This window comes from Camelus ferus, chromosome 7, assembly GCF_009834535.1.
Source record: "Camelus ferus isolate YT-003-E chromosome 7, BCGSAC_Cfer_1.0, whole genome shotgun sequence".
In the NCBI taxonomy this organism is placed as follows: Eukaryota; Metazoa; Chordata; class Mammalia; order Artiodactyla; family Camelidae; genus Camelus; species Camelus ferus.
In genome coordinates, this window is record NC_045702.1 from 664680 (window position 1) to 686186 (window position 21507).

General features: G+C 55.4%; 2 protein-coding genes across 6 annotated transcripts in view; both read left to right on the forward strand.

The window, feature by feature from the left end:
* NCAPG2 (non-SMC condensin II complex subunit G2) overlaps positions 1-8442 on the forward strand; it is a 54330-nt gene extending 45888 nt beyond the window's left edge. For 2 of the 5 annotated variants that reach the window (XM_032482966.1, XM_032482971.1), the window contains 3 exons: positions 2733-3183; positions 3285-3491; positions 7707-8442. In XM_032482966.1, the coding sequence (XP_032338857.1) occupies positions 2733-2784 (52 nt within the window). In that variant the 3' untranslated portion in view covers positions 2785-3183; positions 3285-3491; positions 7707-8442. Of the gene's footprint in view, positions 1-2732; positions 3184-3284; positions 3492-3615; positions 3727-7706 lie in introns of all 5 variants that reach the window. The other 3 variants (XM_032482968.1, XM_032482969.1, XM_032482970.1) reach the window with 3 other exon arrangements.
* A 4496-nt stretch (positions 8443-12938) lies between these two features.
* Positions 12939-21507, forward strand: part of PTPRN2 (protein tyrosine phosphatase receptor type N2) — a 519894-nt gene continuing 511325 nt past the window's right edge. Inside the window, exon 1 of the mRNA XM_032482973.1 lies at positions 12939-13104. Within this exon, the coding sequence (XP_032338864.1) occupies positions 12993-13104 (112 nt within the window). The 5' untranslated portion in view covers positions 12939-12992. The remainder of the gene's footprint in view (positions 13105-21507) is intronic.

The window sequence follows — 21507 nt, forward strand, 5'->3', positions numbered from 1 at the left end:
TGGATAAAGAAGTTATACACACACACACACACACACACACACACACACACACACACACACACACAATGGAATACTACTCAGCCATGAAAAAGAATGAAATAATGCCATTTGCAGCAACATGGGTGGACCTACAGATAGTTGTACTGAGTGAAATAAGTCAAACAGAGAAAGAATAATACCATATGGTATCATTCGTATGTGGAATCTTAAAAAAAGAGAAAAAGGACATAAATGAACTTATTTGCAAAACAAACAGATTCACAGACATAGAAAACAAACTTATGGTTACCAGGGGGGCAAAGGGGTGGGGAAAGATAAATTGGGAGTTCCAGATTAGCAGATGCTACTATATATAAAATAGATAAACAAGGACCTCCGGTGTAGCACAGGGAACTGTATTCAATATCATGTAATAGCCTATGATGGAAAAGAGTGTGAGGAGGAATATATATGTGTGTACAGGTGAATCATGCTGTACACCGGAAACTAACAACACTGTAAACCAGCTATGCTTCAGTTAAAGCAAATAGAAAAGAAGGAAAGAGCTGGGATGGCTTCGTCCTCAGATGCCTGGCAGAACTCCCCGGTGAGTCATCTGGATCTGGTGCTTTCTCCTTCAGACTTTGGGATGGATGGAAGCCTGTTCAGATTGTCTGTTTCTTCCCCAGTCGGTCTTGGTAGACTGTGCCTTTCGGGGGTTGGCCCGTCTCGTCGAGGCCATCTGCTTTGTGGGCATAGTGTGTCTTGAGCGTCCTTTGAATGCCCTGTAGTGATGTCTCCTCTTCCACTTCTGATGCTAGTGATTTATGTCTTCTCCCTTTGTCTTTCAGCCTGGCTAGAGGCTTATTGATAGCATTAAGTTTTCAAAGAATCAACTTTCGGTTTCATCGACTTTCTCTGTCGATTTCTTGTTTGCGGTTTTTTGATTACTGCTCTGATTGTTACTGTTTCTCTTCGTCTGCCGGCTTTGGGTCTACCCTGCTCCTTTTTTCTGGTTCTCAAGGTGGAGGCTGAGATAAGACTTTAGGAATTTCATCTCCTCTCACAGGCCCCTCGGTGCCGTAATGTACCCGCTAAGCACAGCTTCTGCTGCATTGCACAGACTTTAATGTTATGTTTTTGTTCTCATTCAGTTAAAAATACTTTAAGATTTTTCTTGAGGTTTCTGCTCTGACCCATGTGTTATGTAGAAGTGTGTTGTTTAATCTCCACACACGTCAGGATTTTCCAGTTATTTTCCTCTTCCTGGTTTCTAGTTCAATTCCACCTGGTCTGAGAGTAGACGCTGTGTGGATTGCTGTTCCTTTAAATCTGTTAGGATGTGTTTCGTGACCTAGGGTGCGTCCTGTCTCGGTGAGCGCCCACGCAAGCTTGAGAGGAGCGTGCGCGGTGCTGCTGCTGGGTGCGGGGCCTGCGGGGATCGGCTGTGTCCTCACTGACGCTTTTCTGCTGGGCCTGCCCATTTCCGACAGGGTTGCTTTATATACCTTGCGATCCCCACATTGGGAGCACATGCGTTTAGAACTGATACATCGTCTTGGTGAACTGACCCTTTTATTGTTACGAAAGGTCCCTCTTTTTCTCTAGTAATGCTTTCCCCCGTGATGTCCATTTTGTCAGGCATTAAGCCAGCTCCCCAGTGTCCTTTGGTGAGCATTTCCAGAGTGTTTGTGGCTTCTGTCAGGAGGCAGAAGCCCCACAGTGACTATGACACTGAAGCGCAGCCACGAGTCCTGTCCGGGTGCTGGTGTGATGGACTGTGGGCTCGAGAGGGTGGCTGCGAGCTCTGGGTGACAGCAGCACTGCCCTGTGGAACACACACGTCCAGGGCTAAGCTGGCTCCCGGACGAAGTCCTCAGACCTTGTGCTGGGACCGCTGGACGTCTCATCTCTGGGGGACGGAGGAGCTGTCTGTAGGGAGGTGCTGAGGGAGAAACCGGGCCAGAGCTGGCGCTCTGCTGAGTCCTGCTGGGGCCGCGTAGCCACTGGCTGGGCAGCCACCCCATGGGGCCTGGAGGGCAGTGCCCTGCGGTGCCGCTGTTCTGTCCAGGCCTCCCGGGGAGGGCTGGGCCCTGTGGGAACCTGGCCCCGGAGAGCATGTGTCTTCTGCGGGGGTCAGAGCCGAGAGAGAAAGCCCCTCCCACATGGGGAATGTCCCTCCGGCGCCCGCTGACCAGGACCCGTGCCGTGCCTCTGTGAGCCTCAGCTGGGCACTGGAGCGGGGGCTTGGGTGTCCTTGGTTGTGAGCCAAACACATGCACTCAGTTATATGCTTTATTCTAGAGACTGGACTGTTTACTGTACAATTTCAAAAGGACATTTGAGGGAAAAACCCAACAGACTCTAGGTTTTATGAACTTGTTCTATTTCTAGGCACGTGGGGAAGAGGGAAGTGATACTCTGATCTGGAGGAAACAAGACTGTATATTTCTGAAAACACTTGTCAGTGCAGACATGAAGCAAGGTCATCAGAATTACAAACTAGATAATTGCTAAGTTATTGTCATAGGACATGGTAAAAATCTCAGAAATGCAAGCATTTTACAAGATTCCTTTGTTACAAACACCATTTCTAAGGTGAGAACTTGACTTGTGTTTAGTTAATTGAGAGGAAAGAGGGCTTAGAAGTTCAAAACTTACCCTGCGGAAAAGGAAAGGGTATTAACAGAATTTAAACACCGAGCATTTGTCACTGGTTTCCGTAGCTAATTCCTTCTTTCTTTGTGTTTCAGATTTCTCTATGAATCATCATCAAGAACTTTGGGAGCACTTTTGAATTCATAACCAAGGCCACATCTTTGGTTGTGTAAAAATAGAGAAAAAGGACTTACAGAAAGCGAAATGAATGTGTATTTTCCTAGTGTTTTTAATGTCAATACCCCATCAATAATGAAAGCGTGGGATTTATTCGGGGTGGGTGTGGGTAGAAAACTCGGAAGTCCTTACGCTTTTGCCCAGTGCCTGTGTAAATAATATACGTAACGTAAAGGACTCCAGGTATCATGGTGCGGAAACCCACGGTGCAAAGATACTTTTCTAGCAAACCTAGCTGTTTTTAAAGTGACTTTTATATTTAATGATTGCTTGCAGACTACAAGTAATAAAGCAATGACAACACCTATTTGTGTGTTTTAAGATGTTGGTGTGCATTGTCCCCTTCAGGGACAAGGGCTGCATTCTGAGGTGAGCCTGCCTTCCTCCCAGGGGGAGGGGTGCCACAGACGGAGCGGCTGGGCCGGCGGGGGTGGGCTGCCCTCTCCATGACCCCGCCTCACCCGCCCTAGGCCACCGTGGTCTCCACACGCGGACCCCGTCAGCCACTGTCCAGGCCTGATGGGAGAGAGAGTGGCTTCAAACCCATGCACGTCCTGTCCTCAGACCCCAGCAGATGAGGAGAGAAGACCAGTGCTTCAGTGCCTGTTCCTCTAGGAAGGCAAGAAGTGGGCTATTTACCGCACTTACTGAGCATTTAGGATTCTGAGAACTGGGAGGTAAGGTGGCTTCCTTTAGCTAACTTTGAACACATGACTTTCTAAACACCTTTGCTAACTAAGCTATACTTTATATTGGTGAATTTGTGGTTTTTTTCCTTTTTTGCTCTTGCCTTGTGTCAAGAACAGGCAAACCTCATGAAGTGAACTGAGGCGTGTTCTTTCAGTGCTCCTGGAGGAGTTTGTGCAAGACGAGAAATAGTTCCTTGGACTTGTGGCACTCAGCTAAAACTGTGTGAGCTTGGTGTTTGTTTTCTTTGTGGGAAGAGGTTAATCGGCTTTTTAATTTGCATACAAGTTTTCAGAGTAGTCAGGTTTTCTTTTATCTTTTATCTTGATGTGTGAAATAGTCCAATTTGTCAACAAATATAATTCAGTTTTTATTAGGCCAAAATAGGTGATAAAGTCCTGTTGGAGGCATACACCCTTAGAAGCCCCTGCATGTGCGTGGGGATGCGGAGCCGGGACATGGAGCTTCAGGTCTGTGACAGCAAGGAGGGGACGGCTCAGATTCTCTGCAGAGGGGGCAGGCGGCCATGGGAGCCGGGGCCATAACTCCTGCTTCACTGGGGAGCAGGTTTAAAACATGCAAAACTGAGCACTGTATTGCTTATGCTCACATGTGTGATGGTAATATATTGACAAATAAGGGAAAAATAAAGACAAAAGCCAGAACACTGCTTATGAGAGGACAGTTAGGAGTCTCCAAAGGCAGTGACAAAAATGTTTCTTAAACTAGAAATAGTTCCGTTAGTCTCTCTGCCTTATATGTGTTACAAACATTCTTTTGTATTTAGTATTTGACAAAAATTGAAAGAAACAAAATCGACGTGAGGAAGTGGGGGAAAGCAAAGGTGCCCCTGGGGACACAAGTGTTATTGCCTGGGACCCAGCCGCGCACACGTGCCCACGGGCGGCCCTGAGTAGCCTGGGGGACGCATTGGCTGCGTGGAGTGAAGGTGCGACGGTTGCCTGCAGACATGGGGGAGGCTCAGATGGGTGTGCGTGTGGACACCTTGTGAGGCCAGAAAACCCACTGCAGGGCTGTGTGCACAGGCCAGAAGCCTGCCCCGAGCACAGGCCCCAGTGTCCCAGAGTAGGCCTGGGGGCTCCCCAGCTGACGGCCATGGGTCACAGGACCCTGAACAGTAGGACCTGCTGGTGGTGAGTGGTCATCAGACGGGCAGATCAGAGGCCTTGTTCCTGCCCAAGAGGCAGGGAGAGGGTCCCTGGACAGGGCGTCCCACAATAGTCTGTGCACCACGTAAGTCCAGGATGATTGCCTCAGGGAAGTGGCCCCAGTGAGAAGTCACAGTCGTTTGCCCAGGTCCCAGACTGGAGCCAAGAGTGACTGAGAGGTCCCAGAAGGAAGGATGTGACCTGCCTAGTGTCTCCCCAGAGGGCCCTGGGGCCACATCCGGGGCTCCTGGGGCTCAGCTCCTTGCCCCCAAGGCCTGAGCCAGTGCCCCCCGGAGGGTCCAGGAATGTGCTTCCACGTCTGCCTAGTCTCCTGGGTGTCACGACACCTTTTATGGTTAACTTGGGACCAAATCACATTTCTTCCGGAAAACAAAGGACATTTCTGAAAATGGGTTAATTTCTGCGGCTGTCTTACTAGTCTCTTGTTGCCTTCTCTGTCATGCTGCAGGCTTGTTTGGTGTTTTCTCCGAGCAAGGGGAAGTTTCCTAATTCGGGTTTCTCTGTGCTCCTGACCCCAGTGTCTGCCTAGGAGCCTCTGTCCCGCGAGGCACTGGCGTCTGCTCCTGTGGGTGGCCCTGGCCGGGGGTCAGCAGGAACTGGCAGCCCCATGGGTTTGCGCAGCAAACGCAGAGCAGTTTCCCTTCACACCTGAACCAAAAAGCTTTCCTCGGCCTCAGCCCAGTTTTCTGGGACTCTGGCCTCCAGAAGCCATCACTGGCGTGGGCAGATGGCTCTCCTGCCTCTGGACAAAGTGTGTCAGGCAGACACTGGGGGAGGGCAGGCTCCCAGTCTGCGTGGAACCTCGGGCCTGCTCGGGTTAAGGCAAATGGACAGGCAGTCTGTCTTGTAGCTGGAAAATCTCTTGACTTAACGGCCTCACAAAATTGGCAGGTTTTAGGTTTATCCAGAAAATGGTCAGAAAGTTTGCCTCCACATCCTGACACTGTCTCAGAATTACCTCTCCACTGCTGTGGGCCGTGCCAGCCCCGGGCCTCGTGTCCTCGCGCAAGCACCCTGTCATGGTCGTGAGGACAACCCGCGTCTTCCCCACGACCTGTCCCCACGCGGGCCACGCCAGGGGAGGTGGAGGTGGGGGGTCTCCACCACCATAGTTCGAGTCATTGCAGGAGCACAGACGTCTGAGTTCAGAGAAGCTGGGATTGCTTTTTAGTTTTATTTTTTTGATTCTGTTAGTGTACATTTTATTTTTTTTATAAACGGTCACAATGTGCCAGTTTCTGGTGCACAGCACAGTGTCCCAGTCTTGCATACGCACATGTATTTGTTTTCATACTTTGGTATTGCGTTTTAAAACCTGAGTAATTTACATTCAGTGAAACACAACGATCTTAAGTGTACCTTTTGATGAGATTTGAAAAATATATTCAACCACATAGCCCTAGTCCACTCAAGGCTAGAACATCCCTGTCATCCGGAAAGCCCCTGCCCCTCCCTCAAGGGGCACCCACTGCTGGCGTCTTCGTCGGCACAGGGCGTGTGGCCTGTCTTTGATTTGATGGCGTGAGATGATGTGCGTCTTTGCCCCAGCAGCGTGTTGGACTCCCCAGTGGACTGCTGGACTCCCGCGGAGGCTCCCTTGTCTGCATCGACGTTCTCTGCTGGGGAGATGGGGGAGAGCCCTTCCTTTGCCACGCTGATGATGCCCTGGCTCCTTTCCGTTGCCAGCATCTGAGTGGTGTTCTCCTGAGCTGTTACTTTACCAGGAGCTGCATGGCGGTGGTTTTCTAACTGTATCATTCTTTGCATTGATCACTTGGATTTTTTCCTGCAAAGAACTTTCCTTCAGTAACCACTTGGTTACTCTCAAGTTTTATTCATGGAAAAGTCAGGGTGAACACTTTGATTCCTTTACTTCAGCGGTTTTTAGGAGAACAGCTTGGTGCCCCAGAAACCCCTAAAAGCCCCCAATGGGTTTTAGTATCGTCATGAACGAACGCATTTATGTCTGATGGGGATGGACCCATGGCAGGCACTTTTTATTGCCTCTTCAGGTTTGTTCTTGTGGTCCTTGAACACAACCCACTCTCCTAGAAAGTTTCTGTGCCAGGAGCTTCTCAAGTCTGGAGTTCTGTGCGTCACCCCTGGGGACGTTCTAGCCTGGCTTTGAGGTTAAACCTGGCCTGACATGTTGGTTTAGCCTCTTGGTAGCTGCGACACTTTCTTTATCTCTGAAATCTGAGTAACAACAACAGTCATTTCACATCAGCAAGGTATCAGATGTGAAGCACCTCTGAGATGCAGGAGGAGACAGCGAATGCTTCCCCTCGCCCTTCCCCATGACCGACTTGACAGCCACCCCGTGCACGGCAGCGTCCTGCTGGGTGGGTGCCAGCCGAGGAGACCTGCCTGCTGAGAATTCCCACGTGCTGCTGTCACCAAGGTGGCACTCAGGTGGCGGTATTCCGGTTTTAATTGTAAATGGAGGTGAGGGTGCATGACATTCAAATTGGGATTTCCTCCAACCACTCCAGGTTACTGGTTCTCAGACGCCACCTGTTGGGAGTCCAGATCAGATGCAGATCTGTGTTGATTTGGTTTTCATTTACCTCAATCAGCATCATTCAATTCTGCTTAGGACTTTAACCTCCCGCCTGCTGTGTTCTCACGTCTGCTCCGTTTGATCAGAGAGACACTTGCCTCTCCAAAGGGGACTGCAGGTTAATGGGTTACGGCTTGTTGGGTCCTCTGTGAGCCTTAGGCTAGTAGACAAAGTGGAGACATCAGGGCACTGTCCTTGTGAATGAAGCCTCGCTCTGAGGAAAGTCCAGTTCTGAAACCCAAACAGCAACCCTCAGCCCTCTAATGGGAAGTGGCCAAAGGAGGCGGACACATCAGATTGCAGACGCCCAGCTCCCAGCCCAGCCCAGAGCAGAGCTGGTCTGAAGAAGACGTGGTCCCTGTGGGCCCAGGTCACTTGGGGAGCAGATGACGGTGGGTGGCCCCGGGCTGAGGGCAGCGCCCGAGCCTCACATGGTGTCTCTGCTGCTTTGCCAGGGCACTTCCAGCCAGGGGGCCCTCATGTGCCGCCTGTCCACCTAGAACACCCTGCTGACAGACTGACTTGCCAGCCCGTCGGGAGAAGGTGACTCCGCCAGGTTCACATTCGGGAGAAGGAGGGCTGATGCCTGCGGCCTCTGACTTCCTCTGAGTAAAAAAACAGCACCGAATTAACATGCAGCCTTCGGGTTGCCAAAACCTCTGGAATCGACACCCTAGGAGCAACCAGTCAGCATGTACCAAGTCCAAGCTCGTCCTGCTCGCTGCACAACCGGCCACTAAGTCGTGAGGCAGGTTGTCGGGACAAGGAATAGCGACTTTATTCAGAAATCCAGCAGACTGAGAAGGTGGTGGACAGTGTCCCAGGGAACCGTCTTGCCCAGGTGTGGAGGTTAGTTTCTTTTACAGAACAAGGAGTGGGGGTGAGGAGGTAAAGTTAAAAAAAAAGGGTAATAAATTGTTGCAAATATTTCCTGGTTGCAGGCAGATTCCCAGACTCCGGAGCGGAGGTATTAATTTCTTCCTTCCTGGTCATTGACAGGGGGCCCTTGTCAGGATGTGTCCTGTGAGCTAAACAGGTGTTTCAGCTCAGTGCTCATCACCCGGGAGGCAGGGTTCCTGGAGGTGGGCCGCTGTGTCTGCTTGAAGCTTACAGGCAACAACAGCCCCTTAGTGATTAATTTGTAGCAAAAGAAATAGAATAAAAAGGTTAAAGCAAAAGAAGCTGATCCAACATGGAGTCAGATTTATGTTCTTCCCTGCGACAAGCACCCTGGCTGAGCCCTTGCTCTGGAGAGGTCTGGGCACCACTGCAGGCACTGACCCTGGAGCTTCCTCCCTGGGTCACCCTGAGTCCACCCCGCACTGGCCTGGTATCCTGGGAGGATGTTAGGATCTCCCCAGCTCAGTACCTCCCAGAGGCGGGGTCGCCTGGCTGCTGTTGGTGCCTCCCCTCGTTATGAGGCGTTTCTCTCACCAACCACTAACAACCGTCTGTTAACAACAAGGACTCTTGCACACGGCTATACAGAAAACACCTGGGCAGCACAGGGACCCACAGTCAGTGTCTTGTAATAGCCTATGATGGAAAAGGATCTGAAAGTGTTGTACATGTAACTGAATCATTTTGCTATACATCTGAAACTAACCCAACACTGGAAATCAACCATATTTCAATTAAAAAATAAAATTATAAAAACAAAAAAGGAGAGATGGTGTAGCCGGAGCCTGGAGAGTTCAAAGGAAGTAGCTCAGAGTTGGTTTTGGAGATGAAGCCTGAAGCAGCTCAGTCAAAGAGTGTTAGCCAAGCGGCACCATGTGTGTGGTTCTGAGGAGTGAGTGAGTGTAAGTGAATACACACCACGATTCAAACGGAGTGGAGAGTATAAACCACTTATTTACTGAAAAAATTAATAATAAGGAACCTGAGGCTGAGCCACCTTTCAGTGGAGCAACTGACAGGCACCGGGAAGCCAAGGGCTGTAGGAGGCAGAGGCCCCCCAGGGCTGGAGATGCAGGTGCGGGCCGGGGTGTCTGGCTCCAGAGCTGCCAGGCAGGCCAGGATCAGCTCTGTGTCTCCAGCCCATGTCACTCGGCCCCCTCCTCCAGGACAGAGTGCCTGCCTGGCCTCATGCAAGCCTGAACCCGTCATGCATGTCCTGATGGACACGTGTCCCGTGTCCGGGGAGAATTCCCACAAAGACCAGCTTGAGTGCTGCTGGCCATGAGGGGACAGACACCAGCCCCATGCCACACCAGGTTAGCCTCAACTCCTAACCCCTTGTCTGGCTGGCAAAGTGCGATAATGTGGCCCCCACATGCTCACCCGGATTCCTCCGAGCTGTAGGGTGCAGCTCCCCTCTCCCCACTCTGGGGCTGTGGCCTGGAGTCTGGTGGCACTTGGCAGGGGACCGAGCTGTTACTCAGGGGCCAGGGAGGTGCTGCAGAGGGGAGGGAGGCAGGGTGCACTGGGAGTGGTGGGCGACGTCCCTTGCTGAGCATGGGCAGTCTCTTGGGGCACCAGCCCCTGCAGGACGGGATGGGAACGGTTTGCTCCTGCCCTCGAGATGGGCTCTGTGACTGTCCCAGGCTGGCGGCCAAAGGGCCCATCAGAGGCCCCTTCTCCTGGGCCTAGCAAAACTGCTCCTGATGAAGGGGAAACACAGTGGGCATCCCAGCCCAGCACACCAAGCGCCCCTGACCAGAGGGAGGACACAGTTGGTGCTGCTCATGCAGAACAGCCTTGTGACTCATATCTGAGCCCCACTCCCACGGTTTCCACGGCCACTGTCCCAGCAAGTCAGCCGTGGCTGTGCCATGTTTTTCAGCAGAGTTGGGGTGAGGGCTGGCTTCCCACTCTGAACACCTTCTGGCCCTAATCAGACGTCAGGGTTGTTCTGGTCAGCTCCGAAGTTGTCCCGAGCCCTGACTGACACAGTCAGAACCCTCAGCTTGATCTGTTACTGCTCGGCGACATGAGGCCACAGAGCTAGTGTGCTCGGGGCTGGGATGTGAGCCCTGAGTAGGGTCGTCCTCAGGTGGGGCCCTGAGGGGACACATGGCTCAAGGACCTTGAAAATCTTGGAAGAGTCATTCCTTGGCCTGTGACTGCAAATATGTTCTTGCTTAACCTGTGCAACCGCATCCCATGCAGACCGTGGCTGCATATTAGAAGCATTAGCAAGTGCAACAATGACAGACTGGATACTTTCATAAGGAGAGAGGCCTCCCCGACCTAAAGGGCCCAGGGAGTGAGCATGTGTGTGAGCGTCTGTGTGCCTTGTACCGCATCCAGACATGTTCTCACACGCACACACACCTGTGTGTTGGGTCCAGCACAGGGGACACCTGCACACAGCCCCTGCCCGCTGAAGTCTGGGCTGCCTCTGGAACCGGCCTGTTGCTCTGCACGAGATTCCTCTCCTCCCTCCCTCCCTCCCTCCCTCATGCTCCATTTCTCTGCTGTTAGCTCCTCTGTCTGGTTGGCAAGCTCGGCCCTGTGGCAGGTGGCGCAGCGCCCAGCACAGGTCTGCTGTGGTCACAGCGGGGTGCCCTTCCCTGCCCCTGTCGTGGGTTCTGGGCTTCTCCCCAAGCCTCGTCGCTGCGGTGTTCTCGCATCCATCCTGTACCTCCGATTCCCATTTCCCCTTCCTGGGGTCATGTCAGCGTCCTGAAGCTGGGGCGAGGGGTGACACAGGACCGGGTTCCAGAAACCCCTGTTGGCAGCAGCCAGTCAAACAAGGAAAGGACAAACAGTCCCAGGCCCTTCCTCAGAGCCCCTGTAACAATGCCCAGGAAGGAGGCGCCCGCCCCAAAAGTAAACAGCCCTGCGAGTTCAGGCTCAGGAGGGGCCCTGGCTCCTCTGGGTGCCTCACGACAGCCGACCGCCGTGAATGCCCTCGGATGTGCCCAGGGTGGCCCCAGTGGCCTCCGTGTGGGCAGGGCGCAGCCCCTCGAAGTCGGGCAGGTGACTGATGATGTAGACCCGCATCTACAGGAGTGGAGGTGGCGTCGGGTGTCACACTGAGCCCTTTCTCCTCCTGCCCTTGGACCCCTGAACCACTGCAGGGCCTGCCCTCGAGCCCACCTTGACCTTATTTCCATTCTTTCCCTACTGTTTTGCCAGCAAACATGTCTCTGGTCAGCTTTCTGGACTCAGAGGACAGACTTGCCCGTCAGCCTCCAGCCTTCACTGGGCTGTATCTCAGCCGGGAGCCCGTGCTTGGGTGGGCCCCGTGTGCTCACACGGTGGTTGGCGGAGTGCTCAGCGGAGCTGAGCAACGAAGGCTGGTGGCCTTTCTCAGACAAGTCTTCGGGTGAGTCATCTCACTGACATACCCTACGCCAGGAGGCACATCTGCTTTGAGGTGAGACCCCCGCGGTGCTGACCCAAGTCTGGCTGCTGAAAATAACGTGCTGATTAAACAAACCGTCTGCAAAAAGCCCATTCACTGTGCTTTCCCCCCACCTTGTGGGATGGGGAACAGCGCGTGGGAACACGAGGATGAAGGCGGCTGCTGCCTCCCAGGGAGGACGGTGTCCCTGCAGAGTGGACCTCCATCTGGGTCAAAGATAGGCTCCCTGCCCACCTGTCAGGCCAGGGGAGACACAGGAGCAGGACTGCTTTCTTGGGTGCAGGCACTGAGACTGTTGAACAGGGTGGGTGGGAGGGGCCTGGGAACTGTGGGACAGTCAGGCCCAGCCCCAAAGCCTGCACAGCCCAGCCTTGTCAGGGTGGGGAAGCTCCGGGAAGGCTGCGGGAAGCCTGCCGGAGGCACCATGGGAATGGGAGCTGACCTGGGGTCAGAGGAGGGTGGGGAGCCAGATGCTGAAGCAGGCACGGGGTGACGGAGGGGATGAGCCTGTGGTAGGGTGTGTGGGACACGCAGCACAGCCACACTCATCCTCACCTGCCAGCCACACTCACACACTGTCTGCTGACACACAGCCCCCATCCACTGAAGGACCCCTTCCATGCCCAGGTCTCCAGTTAGTAGAAGTTCCCTGGGAGGAGCACGAGGTCCCCAGCGCCCCTGGCTGGAGCCTTGGACAGGGACCAGCAGAGGGCCAGCCACGGGAGGAGAGAAGGGCCCCCAGCTGACCTGACTTGGCCATATGCCGACTGTGGGTTCCAGACCCCGAGGACTGGACCTCGGGACCGGGGTGGCTCCCACGCCGCAGCTCCATCCCCACTGACCCCCCCAGGTTAGGCTCCCACGGCCCTTCCCTTTCAGGGGTGGGGGGCACGTGCTGCCCACGCTGCAAGTGCAATTCTGACTTGGCCATGAGGAGGGGTGGCCGGCAGGGCAGTGCGACTCCATGGGACCCGGCGGGAAGGGCGGGGGCGGGGGGGGGGGTAACCGAGGTGGGTGGTGGGCCAGGGCCCGGCAGGTGGAGAGGGGCCGAGGAAACTGCGGGGGAGGCGAGGCTCCGAGCCCACAGGGGCGGCAGGAGGCGAGGGGCGGGGCCCGGGGGGGCTGGGCGCCCCCAGACGCGGCGGAGGAGCTGCGAGGGCCGGAGCTGGTGGCGAGGACCTCTCCCCTGTTGGGGGGGGGTCCGGGCGGGGGTTAGGACCTGCGGGGAGCACCGCGTGTCGGCGGCGGGACCTGCGAGGTGCGCCGAGTGTCGGGGGCGGGGCCGGGCGCGGCGGGGGCGGGACTGGGCGTGCCGGGGGCGGGGGCCGGGCGCGGCGGGGGCGGGGCCCTCGGCGCTGTCCGGTGCTGAAGCCGCGGCAGCGCCGGGAGCGCGGGGAGGAGCGGCCGCCATGGACTGAGCGCCGCCAACATGGGGCCGCCGCTCGCGCTCCCGCTGCTGCTGCTGCTTCTGCTGCTGCCGCGCGCCCCGCCCGCCGCCCCCGCGCCCGCGCCCCGCGCCCGCCCGCTCCCGGGGCTGCTCGGTGAGTGGGGGTCGGAGTCGGGGGTCGAGGTGGGGGAGGGGCGCCCGAGTGAGGGGGCGGGGGCGAGGGGCTCTCGGTGAGAGAAGGGGGCGTGGGGCGCCCAGGTAGCGAGGGGGAGAGGGTGGGGGAGGGGGCGCCTGCGTGAATAGGGCGGGGGCGTCTCGGGAGTGAGGGGAGGTGGGGGAGGGGCGCGGGGGGCGCGGGGTCCGCGGGTGCTCCCGGCGCGCGCGCGGCAGCAGTTCGCTGCCCCTCGGGGGCCGCGGGGCGGCGGGGACGAGCGCTGCGTGGGTGAGCTCCCCGCGTGTTGGTGCCGCGTGCGCCGCGGGCCGCGCCGGGAGGCCGCGCGGGGAGGGACCCACGCGTGCGCGGCTGGGGTGACTGGGAGGGGCGCGCGGGCGTGGGTCCTTGGCTCCCCCGCGGCCTCGGCCCCACGCGCCGTCCTCCGCGGCCTCCTCCCCGCGCGTCACCACGCGAACTCCTGGGCCAGCTCCGCACAATCAGACGGACATTTTCCTTCTGTGACAGGAGTGGGAGGACGAGGGAGGGGACGAGCCCAAGATCGCCTTCCCTCAGGCACGGCCTTCACCATTTCCACCCAGGGAACGTTCTGTCCCCCACGGACCTCGCTCCGCGCGCATCTTTTTTTTGTTTCGGAGGTTTACCGTAACGCCAGTAAAGGCCAGCGTTTCCGTGGCTTTGAGGCCGGAATTACTGAACATAATAGATTAGAATAATAGGTGTTACCAGACTGAGTCAAATTCAGGTCCAGGGCTGGGAGAGGGGCCTCCTCAGCCGGTCTCCCCCTCCCATCCTGGCCTTGCCCTTCTGGTCTCCCGTGGGGTTCACTGTCCCAGTCCCAAGCAAACAAACTGCAGGGAGCGTTGGGGAGGCGGTCTCCCTAGATTTCTGGCCAATATGGGCCAGTTGCCCTGAATTTCTCCCTTGCTGTCCTGGGTCCTCACGCACTTCCTGGCAGGTGGGGAGCCTGGCACAGCTTGAGGGAGAGCTGGTGCTCCCAGAGGAGAGCTACGCCTGCTGGGGTGGAGTCCCGGGGTGGGTATCTGCTCTTGTCCCCGACATCCTGGGCGATGTTGTCAGAGCCACTTCAGGCACAAGTCATCCTTGCCAGGGGAGCCCCACCTGGGGAGGCCTGGGGGCCTCACTCACTCTGCCCTGACCTCCAGGACCTTGCCCCAAACCAGTGCACCGGTCCGATTCTGCTGGGCTGTGTTCCTTCCTTCCTCTGGCTGAACTGGCATATCATCTTGTGCGAGGGCTGTTTGCTCAGCTGGCCAGACGCCACCCTCCACATGCACACAGGTCAGAGAGACCAGGATCAGCTGACACCGGCCAGTCAGCCTCCTAGGGGAGGCAGCTTCAGTGGGATGAGGAGGGGGCTGGTCCTCAACTTCTCTCTTTCCATTGTAATTGCCAGTTCACAGTGTTATTTAGAAATCAGAGAGAAAGGAGGAAGGGGGAGGTGCTGAGGGCGGGAGCAAAGGAAAAAAGGAAAACCCAGGGACGGAGGGATGTGAAGGGAGAGGGCTGCTCAGCTGCTGGGCCATGTTGCGTGACGCAGCCATGGTGTTTTGGCTGCAAGCACAGTTGAGTCATGAGGAAGGGGCACCTCATTCCCCCTCTGTTCACTGTGTGCCCCAAGGGAGCCTCCTAGGTGCAGCCTTGATGTGGGACAACAGTAGGGCCCCGGCATTGTTAGGACTGTCTCAAGGACTCCAGGTGACAGGTTTAACTTCTGTATCCTGAGGAACTGTGCGTACAGACAGTGAGATGGAAGTGTGGTTTTCCCATTTGGGGACCCAACCTGAGGTCTCAGGTAGCCTTGTCTGCCTGTGTATGCTCCTGGTCCTGTTCACCCAGCCTCCTCTCCCTGCACCATCCTCACCCAGAGGGCTGCTACCCTATCTTGGAATCCACATCCTGTCTCCGGACAGCTCAGGGGAGCCATGGTCGCCCCTGAAGGCATATGCTGCCATGTTTCCTCCTTCAGTCACCTGGGTCTTGTTTGATCGTGATCGTACCAACCTCAGTTTCCTGTTGGTGGTGTACGAGGAATGCTGTCTCTGCCTTAGATGTGGCCCAGCCATGTCACTTGTGCCCAGGTATTTATTTAGCAGTTCAATGCTCAGCCTCAACTGAAGGCCCACAGAAGGCACGATTCCAGGAGATGCAAGTTTTGCTCTTCACTTGTATCGTAAAGCTGGGGGGTTGAATGAGGGGCCAGATATCACCAGACCCAAGACCAGTTCTTTCTGCACAGAATGCCGCGCCTTGAGCCAGGGGCCTGTTCACATTTAGCTGGTGAAGGAGCTCTTGCTGAAACGCTGGGTCAACAAAACTCCTGTGTCCAAGTTTATCCACATGCCACGGCGTGACCCTGTTTCCACCACAGCTGTGGGCAGCACCCCAGTGACAGTGGCTGTCCTGCCTCTGCTCTTCAGGGCACCCTTTCCTGTGATCCTGTTGCCTTCCTGACCTGCACCCCGGCTCTGCCCACATCCTTCTGGTGCAGAAGGCCCCTTGAGGCACACAGTGCCTGTTGCTTGTGGCACTATTGTCAGAGCTGAAGGGGGCAGGGATGTGGCACCCCACCATGGTGTGACTCAGCCTTGCTCATAGCCAGAGCACCGTGGCTCGCCGGGCAAAACGACACCGGCTGCTGAGCAACTCTTCTCCTCACGTGTGTCCATCTTTGGGTTTTCCGTCTCCCTCTTTCTGCCTTTCTCTGTGGTTTCAGGATGTCCTTTTGTTCAGGTGCTCAGTGCTTTCCATAAGTCCGCCGTGAACAGGAGCCTCTTGTCCCTAAGGCATTCTTCAGTTACAGGGAGGCCCGTTTGTGAACCTGCTCTGGCGGCCCCCACGTTGACGAGCAGTTGTAGAAAAGGTCCTCCTCTTTTGCTAAAGAAATAGGAACTTCACTTCCCAAAGGATAGGGTCAACCTTTCATGCAAATTTTGCTTGGAGAATCCAAAGTCAGACCCAGCCAGTGCACCTGGCTTTGAAGAAGGCTCCCATTTCCCTCCTTTGTTTTTGCCTCTTGATTTGCCCACACGGAGCTGGGGAGAGAGCTGCCGGGAGCAGGAGTCAAAGCAGCCTTGCTTTGTCAACGAGATGGCATGATGCTTTATTTTTAAATCAAAGCATCCTTCCTGCCAGGAAAGCACAAATCAGGCTTTACTTCTTGGGGTCCGGCGCTGAGCTCGTGGGCTGTATGGAAATGGGCAGCCCGCCCCTCCCCTGTGCCACCTGCCCCCCGCTGGGCTGCGAGCCCTTTTCCGCCCAGTTGTCTCCTCCTCCTGCTGTGGCTCCTGCAGCCTCAGGTGCTGACGTCCCGGGCAGAGGGACTGGGGCACAGGGATGACCCCAGGCTTCTGGGAAAGGGAGGTGCCAGACAGTGGGCTCCCCCACAAATGCAGGGCGTGGGGTGGAACGGTGACGCGGCTGTCTCCTGTGTCCAGAGAGCACAGTTAAATGTGTCAGACTCAGGAGGGATGTGCGGCATGTGAAGAGGGTTCCAGACGGTCCCCTGTGTTCGTGCAGCTTCACTGTGTGTCTGAGCACCTTGCAGCCCTTCTTTTAAAAGCTGACCTGTTTTTGCACCTGGTTTACCGAGGGCACCGCCAGTGGTGCCCGCTGCGCGGTGCAGGGGTTGCTGCGTCTGTGGTTGTCTGCTCTCCACTTCCCCCGGTGCCGGTGTGGCCCCGCCGGTCCCCTCTGTGTGCCGGGAAGCATAAGGGCAGGGGGACACAGAGAGCCCGCGGCTCGGGGCGGGAGGCAGCTCGAGGCTCGTCCCCCAGGTATGTCTCCTAGGAGCTCTGTGGTTTTCATTGGTTCTTTTCCGTGGTAATAATTTCTGCATTCTGCATTCTGAGTTTACCTTGTTCTGTTGTTTGCATGCAGTATTTTACCTAGTTAGTGAATATAGTTATTCACCCACTTTTCTTTGGGTTTTGAAAGTCAGGAATATGGGGTGAGGAAGGGCCAGCGAGCTGTCATTAGTAAGAGGGTTTCCAGCACCACGATGTCTTGGCTCATCACCTTAGAATTTCAAAATTTTTAATGAAAAAGTGTTTGTAACTGAATGTGGCCCAAATGAAAAGGACCCTCTAACTCTGCATAGCAGGTATTCACGATATGCCTGGGTATGCGCAAATACTGCTAGTTTAAGGATTCTTTATATGTGGAGAGGTGAAGAAAAGCCTAAGAAATGGGCAAAATGGGTTTTATCCAGATGTGGGAGGTAGGTGCAGGCCTGCTGAGGCTGACTGAGAGCCCAGCTTGTCTCTTCTGACAAGATGGTTCATCTCCCGAGAAAGCAAACAGTTGAATTCATGGCAGAAAGCCCTCTGCGTCACGTAGAAGCGCCTGGCAGCTGTTCTCACGTTAGTCTAAACTGACCTCCATAAACGTAGGTGCAGCTGGACTTATTTTTCAGATCTTGGTTGACAGGAGGCCAGAAAGCTAGAGAAGCAGGGAACAGCCGGGGCACCTGTCTGCTGGCTGGAGACAGTTTGCTGGAGGAAGAAGGAATTTTCTCTTTCAACTCGCACCTTCTCTGGCTCAGCCACCACCACTCTAACGTCTGCATGTCCAGGGCAGGGAGGGAGAAGGTGCGGCTCTTCTGGAAACACTTATGCTCACATGTTAAGTAACTTTTTTGTTTGTTATTCTGAGCTGATAAGTGGGTGACTCCCATATTAGTCTAAGAAACTGAACTTTGGACTAGAGGTGCTGGGGCCTGAAGCGTGAGGTCCACCTGCATGTAGAGTGGCCCCCGTGTGTGTGACGTGAGGAGGGGAGGTGGCCTCGAGGGCTCTGCGATGATCACTTGGTACCCGCCCTCCTGTGTGGAGGTGGAGGAGAGGGCTTTTGCTTTACTGATTTTTATCTGTTGCCTCCAATTGTATTGACTGTGATTCAGAAAATGCAAGGACACGCCCTCTGCCCCGTGGGGCTGTTCAGGGGCATGGTGCCTGGATGGTGGGGTGAGCTAACAGTTATAAAATAGATTGGGGTGATGTCCCTTTAATTTACTTAAAAATTGTCACGTAGTGGAAGTGAGCTTTTTCCTTAGGTGAATGGCTCTCTGTACAGATTCCAGTGCCAGAGGCCAGAACAGCTTCATCCCCCTGACGCTGCCCCACGCCTCCCCTTTGCAGCCCGCCCCCAGCCCTGGCAACCCCTGAGCTCTCTGCGAGTGGTTATGTGTATACCCCATTTAGCTGTGATGGGCCAGCATTTCTGTCTCCGTTCTATAGATGGAAAGACTGAGACTTGGCGTGGCTAAGAAACCACCGTGGACACCCAGTGCTGGGCTTGGCCCCAGGTCTCCGGCCTTCAGAATTCTGTCCTTTTCCAGCAGATGACCCCAGGAAGGGGCAGGGAGAGCGCTGCAGAATGGGGTCCTAGCGGAAGGGTTCTGTGTGCTGTGAGAGCTTGTCCTCCAGCTCCACAGGAACACGGGCGTCTGGGGGAAGGCGTTGCTTTCCTGTGTTGAGGTTTGTTCTGGTGTCAGATTCGATCCTTTGGCCTCTCCGAGGGGATCTTGATGTTTGGAAGGGGCTGGCTTGTGTTTGGACACCTTCAGCTTCCCCACGATGGCAGGAGTGCAGGCGCCACATGGAAGGCACGGGTTGCTGCGTCCGTGAACTGTTGAGAATGCCTCGGCGCTCCCCTTGGGCTTTTTAAATGCAGTAATACACACACCAAAGAAACTAGCTCTCATTTGAGACTTGTTCCAACAAAAAGTCCACTTCAGAGTAAGGGATGAAGGAGGGATAACTTTCGTAAGAAAAAGGGTAAGAGTAGGTTCCATCTAAGCTTGAGATTTAGAGCGGCAGACGGGCAAGGGATGGGTCACTCAGGTCAGCCGTGAGCCTTCTCAGAGGGCAGCTGGTAGACGAAAGAGTGGACCACCCCACCGTGACGTGGGCAGTCTGTGTCACACTGCGCCATCCCACGTACGGTACAAGGATGTGTTTGGATAGCGTTTGTTTGGTGGAAGGAATTTTCAAAAGAAAGGTTGACCTGGTTTCCAAAGGGAAAAGGCCTCTATATTAACAGTGCGGTCAGTTCTGACTCCGACAGCAAAACGTAGTCAACGTGTAAATGATGGCGCAGCCTCTAAAGGTGGCCCTGGGAGGCCGGTGCCTTTTCCATCTGGGGCTGTGGCTTCAGTCCAGCTCAGAGCAGTAATTAACCTGAGGAGCGTCTCGAAGCCAGTTCGGGGACGTGTGTTCTCTGAAATAGCCGGTGTCCGTGGCACCGGATGCGGCGCAGCAGCCAGGGAGGGCGCAGCTTTCCCCGGCAGGTCGGGGGCGGGAGTGCGGGTGCAGAAGCAGCGTGAGCCGCCGTCCACCAGTCTTCCTGCCTCAAGCCATCTCTGCCCCGAGAGGCACCTCTGCTTTTACCAAAAAACACTTGGGGACTTCTTAAATCTCTTTTTCTGCTTTTGCCTGAAAACAGGCCGAGATTCAGATCACCAGACTTCCACCTGGATTCAGCATTGTCTGAGCAGAGCACAGAGGGGACTGCAGCGAGGAAGGAGCAGGGTCTGCCCCCAGGGCCCAGCCCACCCTGTGACCAAGCCTTCCCTCGGCCTCTCCCCGCCTCACCAGGGTCTTCTGGCCTCCAGTCCCTGACATGGTCAGTGTGGAGCAGAGAGGGCCTTAGCAGAGCCAGGAGCTGTCGGCGGCTTCCAGACACGTGGTGGGGTGCGTGGCTGTGGGTCTAGAACACACGTTAGGCGAGAAAAGACAGCATTTCAGGGCGCACGTTGAGGGACCGAGGGCTCCCCTGTCTTTCCATCTGGTAATCTTTACCGTTTGCACTTGGTTTGGAAGTCAGGAGAAGTGAAAGGACTTCCCCCAAATCTCTCTGAATTTATACCACAAGCAAAATACCGAATTCTTCGTGCTTTTGAGAGGATTTTATGAAATGGCGGGAGAGCCCTTGGTGAGAGCAGCCCCGGCGGCCACTTCTGGAAGCTGGGCCTCTCCAGGCTGGTGGCCAGATGACAGACCGGTGTTCTTATTGCAAACAGTGTTACTTTGCTGTAGCTGAATTGACTGCTGAGGTTTTTGCAAAAGCATTACCATTTAAAATAATAATATCACTTGTGTGTCTTAATGAGCGTGTTTAAAAAATATTCACACCCAAGTGGGATGCAGTCGGGCTGTGTTCTGACACTGAGGACGAGTCAGCTCGGTAACAGTCGGTTGTCCCTCCATGTCATCCCTTCAAAGAGCTTAAGGCCCTTGGATAGAAGAAATGAGGTTTAGATGATGGTCATACGGACTTCTTACGTGTTTGCATGGGAAGTGCAGTAAAAGGAGACAGTGCATATTCTTTTTCAAATACAGTAAACACTTTCTTTTAAATAATATTTAAATATTGATATTTGATAGATGCAAAAATCAGAGCCCTTTTTTGGGGTATGTTTGAAATGTCTAGACTGCAGTCTTTTTAAGTGTCTGGAGTTTTGTTTTTTCACCAGGGCATAAACATATTTGACGACAGGGACTGAGGGACTTACGTACCCTAGAGAAGTGTTGGGGTCACACATGGCGCTGGGGACCCAGCTGTGCCGAGCTGCTGCCTCCCATGGGCGACACAGCCAGGGCAGCGCACCCCACCCCAGCCAGCCCCGCGGCAGCTGTCCCAGAGTGAGGACTGTCCAGGGAGGCCCACGTGCTGCCCCGCGGGCTGTCGAGGCCCGGGCCATGGCAGTGATGGCAGAGTGGGGGTCTCACTGCCCCGGCCTGACTCTGGCAGCATTGCTCCTGTGGCCCAGGCTCCACCAAGGCCCCTCTACGGGGAGGGCCCCCACCTCCAGGCTGTGCCTCGCTGGTGTCCAGCAGCCACCGGGCCTAGCCTGCTCTCTGTGTCTTTGGCCTTCTCGCTCTCCCAAAGGAGCTTGGTGACATCTGGACTGCGCTTTGAGGGGTGGTACCTGCCGGCCTGGTGTCCACAGGCCTGCAGGTCTGTCAGGTCCCGTGAGCTCTGCGACCTGCTCGGGCCGTGGGGCTCCTGTGGGAGGTCTGCTGGGCTCTGGCTGGCGCCCCGTCCTTGTGGTTTGCTTCTCCCAGCAGCCTTTCTCTCTGAGAGCGTGACAGGGACAGGCGCCCCCTTCGCTCTCCCCCGGCTGCCGTAGGGCTCCTCGGGGTCCCTGGGGAGGGGAGGCAGAGGTGCCCGACATGGGGGCTGGGGCCCTCCCGTGGGGCATGCTCTGAGGTGAACCCAGCAAGGATTCCAAGTTCCCAGCCAATGTCTGTGTCATACCTGAGGCCTGGAATGTGCTAAAAAAAAATGCAGCGGAACAGAGACTTTCTTCTCATGCAGAACCAGGCGTGGGCCTGACTTTCTCTGCGGCAGGAGCCAGGCAGG